The 9,993-nt window shown below is 38.6% G+C and overlaps 1 protein-coding gene across 1 annotated transcript; it reads left to right on the top strand.

The window, feature by feature from the left end:
- Positions 1-350: 350 nt before the first annotated feature.
- Positions 351-7,704, top strand: LOC123982277 (glutamine synthetase-like). The gene is made up of 7 exons (XM_046067718.1): positions 351-437; positions 3,655-3,829; positions 4,809-4,970; positions 5,071-5,217; positions 6,009-6,136; positions 6,282-6,481; positions 7,380-7,704. Exons 2-7 carry the CDS (start codon positions 3,661-3,663, stop codon positions 7,702-7,704), a joined length of 1,131 nt encoding a protein of 376 aa, XP_045923674.1. The 5' UTR covers positions 351-437; positions 3,655-3,660.
- Positions 7,705-9,993: the final 2,289 nt, after the last annotated feature.

The following is a 9,993-nucleotide window of genomic DNA, read 5'->3' on the forward strand; positions in this document are numbered from 1 at the left end:
GGTGGGTGTTCATTACTATTTCTCATGGGAGTCCACCTCAGCTATACGATTTTACTGACTGTTTTAATACTGTACAAAGAGGACAGAATGCGTGGATTTTGACCATTGAGGTCAATTGAAATCTTTTTCGTGTGCTGACAATATGCAGTATGGATGTCCTGTGTTTACTTCTTTTCCACATAAGAGTTGTTGTTTCAAATATTAGTTGAATGAATGATCTGAATTTCTTTAATCAAAGCATCACACTGAAACAGAATTCAAACACGCATGAACACACACCCACACTTACGGAAAGCCTTTGAACTGTCATATTACGTACCGGACACGTGAGCCTTCATCATCAGTTTCTGGTAGTTAAATACAACAAACAGGTTCTGGCATGTCACACACTAAGTTGTGACACTTACACACCTACACCTGAAGTCACCTGTAACACAGTAAGTCCAAGTCTATGTCTATCTATGTGGGTTATATTTCATTTTACTTGTTGATAGCATTGTGTAATCTGTCAAATGCAACTCTCATATATATCAAGTCTCCATTTTTGCTCTTTCTTCAACTGCAGTATACCTCAACCTGCCTGAATGAACCAGGAATTTTATAAAAAAACCTTTTTTAGTGTGGAAAAAGTTTTATATTTATTTAATCCTCAGCTGTGAGTGTTTAAGTTATGTTTAGTTACAAAAGTAAAATAAAGGAAGGATGAAAAAATATATATATTTGTATTTCTTCTGTGAATAACATACATTCTAAAAAATAAAACATTGTATCAAAAATAATATGTTAACGTTTTCCTCTAAATTACCTTCAACAGCATGCAGCAAAATAAGAGTGAGTTCCAAAATGAAACTTTGTAGGTAGATACTGCTCAAGGATCCAAGTGCCCTCTTGGCAATTTCTTAAAGACAATGTTCTCGTTTTATTTTCACAGACTCCCATCATTGACCTATGGTAACCCCTCCTAGTCTCTTATCATTGGCTCACGGCTAACTCTGCCCATCCTCTTATTTTGTATGTGACAGCATGTGGGAGATAACTGGTGAGGGGTTGGGGATCGTTGCTTCTGGTACAACCAGATTATTATATAGTCTGTAGTTCCAAACTCTTGTCTCCGGCTGAAAAAAATAGGTTCCTGTTTTGAAAACGAACTCTGTCTGATAAAACCAGACCGTTTTTAACAACCGGAGTCTGGGGTTATAGATAACCATAGTTAATAACTGGTCTACAAGATTACCTGACGATGCTAATGACAGTTAAAACACACAACTTGTTGTGGCTAATTGAGAAAAAGGAGGGATGGAAGGAGGTGCGGGGGGTGGAGCACATTCCTCAATTCACCCTGCACAGCCTATGCTACACCAGAAAGAGAGAGGACAGAGAAGAGGAGACACAGACTCACAAGTTTAAGACTAGGCTACAGCTTTTGAGTGATAATGATGGCAAGTTTGTAAGACAAAGCACAAGCAAAGATTTTAGTATTTTAGAAGTTTAATTTTGGAACTCTCTCTTATTTTGCTGCATGCTGTTGAAGGTAATTTAAAAAGCTGTTTAATTTTAACTCACTGTTATACTATTTTACTGTAATTATTTCAATTTATTCTTTAGTTCTTTAATGATGGTAAGTTTGTCACACAAAGCTTTAGCAAAGATTTTACAAAGTTTAATTTTGGAACTCACTCTTATTTTGCTGCATGCTGTTGAAGGTAATTTATAATGCTGTTTAATTTTTACTCACCGTTATACCATTTTACTGCTTTACTGTAATTATTTCAATTTATTCTTTACTTGTTTAATAATAAAGACTGACTTGATTCCAAATCAATGAAGAAACCTCCTACTGATCCTTTGCTGGCCCCGAGATTCCTCCTTTACTTATAACACACTGCTATACTTTTTTTAATGATAAATTTATTGCAATAAACACCTACTAGTTAATTCATTCAAGTTTATGTTTTATTACTTAATAAAGTCTTTAAATCAATGAAAAACCTCCTCCAATTATCAGTCAAAAACACACAACGGAAGGATGTACGCACCCCTCTTATCAGTTACATACACATATCCGGTATGGGGCGGGACCGGAAGTAGCTGTCAAAATTAGTTTGATGGAATGTCATGTATATTTCTCTCTGATCTCTGCAAGTTTATAAACGTAGCTAGCCTACATGCTAACCAGAGCGGTGGCTAATGGGTAATCCCATATTAAGTTAGCTTGCCAAGATGTTTTCCCTGGCTTCCTGGCCACCTATTACTGCCGCATTTAAGCCTACTCAATCAGTGACAGGCTACAGCTACTAGCTAACTTTACCTCAGCATACAGACTGCTCAAATTTCAGAGTAAGGACTTCCAGATTTCGGTATTCGGTTACAGTAGGCTATCACCAACAGAATCCAGAGTGAATATGTGTAATTAAGCATAAAATTACTTACCATTCACTTTAATGAGTTTCAGCTGTGGCCCTGTGGTCACTCATCTGGCCTTGAACATGCCCGCACATGAAGGAGAGGGAAACTGTGGGCCATCATCAAATTGTATTTTATATTAACAGAACTTAAAATTTAATTTATTTTTTGATTAACTGAAAATGTTAAGTCATGATAGTATATTGAATCAATAGGCATAATTTGTGTGTCATCCAAGCTCAATAAAATAACAATTAACAAGTAAAAAGTCTAACAGTATCTCAGAACATGATTTTTTATTTCACAACAATATATATATTTAAGTATTGACTAAAGGTCCCCTGAATTAGTTTTTAGAGTGAGTCTTGAACGTTTAAAAAAGCATAATATCATGAAATGATTACGATATCTTGATCCATAGCTGGATCTGTGAACAAACACAGTTTTTACAGATTGTATGAAAACAATAATGATATAATGATTAATGGGGAAACTCCACAGTTATAAGTATTTGTTTCAAGTAGATGGTATAGCCGTGGTATTACTATCACTTTAATTTTACTGACACCAAGCACAAAGGTTAAATTAATTATGTCTTTGTGATGACACAGAGTCAGAGCCTTAGAGAGTAGATGTCAAATGTTACAAACATCCTGTATTTTCTGCTCTATTCTACTTTTATTTACATTAATTGTGCTTCATAAAGAAAACAGCACAGGCCAATATAGCTTTGGTGTCAGTAAATGTTAACGCAGAACTGTAGGACAGCATTGCTGCTGCTTTCAGTGTATTGTTTTCAGTCAGATGTTTTTTTTTCTTTCATATTTCTTATTGTTGTCTTGTAACAAATGTATTTTCAAGTCCTGCAAGTTTCTATCCGAACCAAACATAAAACCAGTTGCTTTACTCCAGAATGATAGTGAAAGTATGTACAGCAGTATCAAGATAAATAACCTGTATCTCCAGGTTTGGTATTTTCATGCAGGCTATGTGAAGAAGGAATTGGAGTGAAGAAAGGGAAGAAAGGAAATGAAAGGAAAGAATGTGAGCATGTAAAGTGCAAGTGCAATAGTTACATCTGAAATGTAAGGGTGGGAAGTACAGAAAATGCAGGCCTAGTGAAGAAGGCTAATCCAGTGTATAACATGAAAAAATGAATGAAAAACCCAGCACATAAACTCCAGAGCTAACACGTCACATAATGTAATAAAAACATCACCTTTGCTTTGTATTCTGCCTCTCTGATGAAAGGCGAGCATGTCTTCGTTTTCGAACAGCTCTCACCTCAACAAGCTTGTGCGCCAGGAGTACATGAGGCTGCAGCAGGGTGGGAAGTGCCAGGTCACCTATATCTGGATCGACGGCACCGGGGAGAGACTTCGCAACAAGACCCGAACCTTGGACAGTGAGCCGAAGAGCATCAAAGGTAAATAGCCGTTTTTTCTGATGTATTATTTTTTGGGGCACTGAATTATTTAATTATTACACTAAATAATATGGAGTTAGTTTTCATCCTTTAATTCTATACCCTTTTTATGCTTTTCGCATCGAGATAAAGGTCAAGAATGCACAGAATTGGTTTGTTTAAGAGGTAGAACAAATGAATTTGATCCTTCAATCTGCTCTTACATGAAGGGCTTTAATCTCTTAATTTAAGGTGCATAACTACATTGCAAATAAGATGTAATCTGAGCTGTTTAAATCAGATGTGTGTACAGACTGATTAAAGCTTTTGACAAGTTCTTTTATGGATGTTTATCCACAAGTGAAATACTTATTCTCAAACGAATCTGAGAATAAGCTTTCAAGAGGTTTAACTCTTCAAAGGGCTTTCTACTCTGTTGTCAGGCAGAAAGCCCGTGGAAAGGGAGGGTTGTACACAACACAGGTGAAACAACATCCTGGTGCAACCTCAATGATGTGCAGGCTTATCTGGAGATCAATAGTTACTGTTCAGTACATTAAAGTAAGGTATTTCCAATTTCAGAGCTGCATATTTAGAGTTTATTTGTAGCTTGAGAACATGTAAAAATGTCACTACATTCTTATCTCTGGCCTTCAGTTTTTGTTTCTCATGTTTCTTCCTCCTGTCCTCATCGCTCTCCTTCCGTTCCTTTCCTTCTTCAACTGTTCCGAAATCCCTTCAAAACTAACACGGCTAACACTCTCCAATTTGGATAGTTTGGCACATTTTAACGCTAATAACTTGGGAAGGAGTGTAATGCAATGTATTGCAGTTTTATGTACTTTTAGTTGAATAAAATATATAATTTCTAGCAGTTCACCAGAGCTAAAATAGTCTGTGAGCTCATCAGGTTTCAAGGTACAAGTCCAATTCTGAATATATTTAGAAGAGATGTTTTGATGATCTTTTGATAATCTTTAGGGTAAATATGTCTTGTCAGATATTCCTGAGTGGAACTTTGATGGCTCGAGCACATACCAGTCCATAGGCTCCAACAGTGACATGTACCTTGTGCCAGTCAGCATGTTCAGGGATCCATTCACCCTGGACCCCAACAAACTGGTCCTCTGTGAAGTCCTCACATATAACCGCGAACCTGCAGGTGCATAGTTCACTTTTTTTTCATGTTTTGCAGACGTGATTCCATTTATAGTTATGTCAGGACAAACGTGATGTACTGTTTTTTTGTGTTTCTTATCTAGACACTAACCATCGAGCGCACTGCAAAAAGGTGATGAACATGGTTAAAGAGCACTGCATGTGGTTTGGCATGGAGCAGGAGTACACGCTCTTAGGAGTAGATGGACATCCTTTTAGTTGGCCCTCAGGTGGATACCCAGCACCCCAAGGTGAATCAACAGTCCTTTTTCTCTCTTCTTTGTTCAATTCATTCATGTGGAATACATTTTTTTTTTAAGTTACTACTGTTTGATAAGGCTTACTTAAAGGGTATATAAGTTGAAAATAATGGCTCATTCATATTTAATAAGTATTTATTTAACACGGCTTTAATAAGGCATGGTCCATGATTTGGACTGAGAGCTACATAGCATCCAGAACAATTTCTATTTATAAACGTTTATAATTACAGCCTTGAATGATTATTGAAGGCTTATTAGGAGTGATGAAGCCCAAACCTTTTTGGGGTCATGATTCAAGGTGGAGTCACGTGAGCTTTAAAACTTTTGAAAATAATTTCTGCTACATGAAATTGTGTTTTTTGTGAAATACTGAAATGGAGAGTTTTACCTCCTCTGAACTCTAAAACACCACAGAACACCACACTGCAAGTGGGCGACGAGGCAAAAACCAGTAATAAGCCATCATGTCTGCAGTTACATGTGAATGGTAATAAGTCTCCAATAAAGAATTCTTAATCTGCAGTTCTCTGCGAGGAAAATACAAAGAAAGTTATGCTCAGCACGCTAACAGGTTTTTAAACAAACCGGCAACACAAACATTACTTTATAACGTTTTAATACAGATTTCTAAGCATTATTATTTATATAAATGCCACAAGAAAATGAAAATATCTTGGCATAGTCAATTATTCACAAGTATACAGTATCTCTGTATTTTTAGATAGAGTTTTGTACCTATTTTGTCTTAACGAGCGTCCCATCATGTCACCCATTTTAAGGACCTTACTACTGTGGGGTGGGAGCAGACAGTGCCTTTGGACGGGACATTGTGGAGTGCCACTACAAGGCCTGCCTCTACGCAGGGGTCAATATCTGTGGCACCAATGCTGAAGTTATGCCATCTCAGGCAAGAGTGACCTTTATTCTAATGCACAGAGGATAGAAAATGCTTTCATGCTGGCACAACTATTCATTCAACCAATTACTGTTCTCTGTCCATTTTTTCCCTTTCCAATGTCCAATGTTTCCCTGTTGTCTTTTCTTTTCTTCAGTGGGAGTACCAGGTGGGCCCCTGTGAGGGCATTGAGATGGGCGACCAACTGTGGGTTTCACGCTTCCTGCTTCATCGTGTGAGTGAAGATTTTGGTGTTGTTGTGACATTTGACCCAAAACCAATGAAGGGCAACTGGAATGGCGCTGGTTGCCACACTAACGTCAGCACCAAGCAGATGAGGGAAGAAGGAGGACTACAGTGAGTAAACATTTCCTTTGAAACTTGAAACGACAGTAATTGATCATGTAAATTGTAACACCCTTTAACATTTAGTATTGAATTATCCCAGCCCATTAAATATCAATAACACATGTATCAGAAATTGGTTTATATTCTGCATTAAATCTGCTCATATCAGTGTGTTTTGTTTTCCAAAAATGCTTTTTTGAGGATGCAGTTTTGATGGATGTTACTGTTAATTCATTGTTTTTCAGGCCAAAGCTGATCTAGACCGATTAATGTTCTGGTAAAAGTCCAAGGTTAAAATCAAGGGCAACTTGGTTGAAGATCCTAGAAGAGGTCTTGTCCCTCATCAAAGAGACTTCTTCAATTCTGACTGACTGGTAGGGAAATTAACCTCTGTGGAGACGTTTGCCAGGTCCCTTAGTGCTCCTGGCAGTTGTTATGGTAGTTAGAGCCACCCAAGGCCAAGTCTGAACGACCATCGTTGGCATCTTCACCTGAGGCCAAAAGTGAACATTTGTTCTTGTAAGTGGGGGATAAGGGGTGTTGCAGACCCCCTCTAATGAGCACTAACGAACCAGCGGTATTGATGATCTTGGCAAACAACTCCACAGAGGTTAAATAGCTGAGCTTCCCTACTAGTCAGTCAGAACTGAAGAAGTCTCTTTGATGAGGGACAAAACGTCTTCTAGTATCTTCAACCAAGATCAGTTGTCACTCACAGTTGCCACTGTCTAATTCTGTTTGTGTAATCCCAAATCTCTATAGACTGATATTCAATTGTGATTCATTTTTATTTGATATGATTCATTGAATATCTCTGGAAAAAAATAGAAGTTATCATCAGTATCATCAGACTTTCACTGCAGCCACCTTCCATATCTCAAACGTCTCTGCTTTCCTCTGATGACAGATACATCGAGAAGGCCATCGAGAAGCTGAGGAAAAAACACGCAGAGCACATCAAAGTGTATGACCCACAGGGAGGGGAGGACAACAAAAGGCGTCTCACAGGTCTCCATGAAACCTCAAGCATCCATGACTTCTCATTTGGTGTGGCCAACCGAGGCTCCAGCATCCGGATCCCTCGCCAGGTGGGTGAGGAGAAGAAAGGCTACTTTGAGGACCGCCGTCCTGCTGCAAACTGCGACCCCTACTCTGTGACAGCGGCCATCGCGACCACCTGCCTGCTTGATTTGGAAGAAGGGGCCACAGTAGGCCCACCTGTTGCAGTGTAGTAATATAGCCCATAGAAATTTCTGGTTGTGCGTTTACCTGAGCTTAACACTTGAAAATCGGGCACATGAAAGATGAAGAAATTATGTCATGCATACCTAATGTTTGGTAGTATTTATATAAGCCTATTATTTACATAGGCAAGATATCAATGTGTGACAGATACTGAAATTGTGTATTTAATTTAATGTCTTCACACTGCAACTATAGTCACAGGTTGTAAATTGCATGAAAGATAATTTCCATGCAGTTACACTTGTGTTACATATGTGAAGTGAAGACACAATGGTGCTGTAGGCGTAACTTGTCTGTGTTCTTGCGTGCTTGTTTGTTTGTTTGCAAAACATCAAAATAGAAAACCAAATCAATAAAAGCATAACGGGTCAAAACCAGATTTGGGCAATACATTAAAATCAATAATGGTTCAATAATGTCAGAGATTTGATAATCATTTCATCATTTCTAATACTGAGATATATTTTAAATACACACTTTCCAAATTATTTTGAAGTGTTTCTTAACCCGAAGCACATATTATTCATTACAGTATAAATGGATTTTGAGATATTTGTTTTTATTATGTAGCGCCTTTCTAGTCTTTTCAACCACTCAAAGCACTATTCCACTGCATTGCATTCACCATTCATACACTGAGCCTAAGTGCTCAAACAGAAACTAACATTGACACACTGGTGGAACAGCCACCAGGGACAATTCGGGGTTCAGTATGCCCAAGGACACTTTGACGTACAGCTTGGAGGAGCCGGGAATTGAACCAAACTTCCTATTAACGGGCAACCTGCTCTAACTCCTGACCCACAGCCACCCCATTATCTTTGAGTTGACTGTAAAATCATTATCTGCTGAACTTGAATTTCCAGCAAAATAACCAACCACGCTATTGTGGTGTTACTGATGTCGTTTGACAACTGTCCACCAGGTGGAGCCACTGGTGTGACTCTTATCTCACTGTGTCCCTCCATGACTGCACACCTATTGTAATTCACCACTCTGAACTACCGGACAAAAGGTCATAGTGTCACAGCAGACCAGAGATATCTGTGTGGCACTTGAGGAAGGGATGAGTGAGACGTGGTTTGAAATCATGAAGCATTAAACTGCTAAATAAACAACAACACATACGATCTTTGTAGGCAGAAAATACATAATTGAGGTTGTCTAGTCATTACACCGTCAGTACTGGACATGGATTCACCATAGCCTCATGCTCAGTGTACCTGACATTTGGTGTTATCTTCTCCTGTTACTTCCTGACATGCGATCCTCTGACTTTCAGCCTATGCAGTTTTAAAATGACACATGTTCAAGGTGAGGTTATTGCAACATAAATAAACAAAAAAATGGAGTTTCTAGACCAGATCAGATACCACCACATTCCAGATTTCCATGGATACAGGCAGTAACTTGGCAACAGTAGTGTTTGTCTGTCGTCATGGAAACATCTGTCTCATTTTACAGGAATATTATCATCCTTGTTCAGATGATGGCCGACAGAGAGAGAGGATGATCATAATGCCCGTCTCTGTGTGTTTCATGTTATGTTTTTTGTGCAAAACATATTGAATCTCCAAGATGAAAACTGCAAGTGAAGGCAGCACAGATTATCAGCCTTTTCTGCAAGCTTTTTATGCACCACAGCCGTGATAACTTTCACGTGCGCTCCAGCCGTTGATGTTGCACATCAGACAGGAAGTACAGTCAGAGACAGGAAGTGCACCCAGAGATGGGAAGTGCATGCGCTGAGGAGTTGGTTTTTACATTACATTTAACTGTTGCACGCCTCTGGAGTAACTACGAATTAAGTTTCTTACTCCGGGACACGTTGATAGATGTGTCACAGTGGGGAATTGAACCTGGGTCTCCCACATCAAAGGAATGTGATTTATCCACTGCACCATCACCACCCGCACATTTTCTTTTGTGATACTTGTTCCCCACAAAACGTAGCCTACTTTTACATAGTTTACAAAATGTTCAGGATAGTAAAAGCACCACTTAAAATAGCATCACTAACAATAGCATAACCCTTTTGTTTTACTGGCATTTGGTGCTCTTTTTCTCAATAAACAGAGGGACCACAGTCACACATAAGTTCATTCAATCAAATGAGTCCCTAATATTGACAACTTTATTTCTTTTCTATAATCCTGCACCTGAATTGCATAAGAGATCTTCCTTTTTAGTCAATAAACCACAGGGTGCCTGAGTTATCATCCCTCCCATTGCTACTTTCAACGGATAGCCACAGTGACGTCACTGTTCTGTAAGGG

Source organism: Micropterus dolomieu, linkage group LG13 (assembly GCF_021292245.1).
Source record: "Micropterus dolomieu isolate WLL.071019.BEF.003 ecotype Adirondacks linkage group LG13, ASM2129224v1, whole genome shotgun sequence".
Lineage (NCBI taxonomy): Eukaryota > Metazoa > Chordata > Actinopteri > Centrarchiformes > Centrarchidae > Micropterus > Micropterus dolomieu.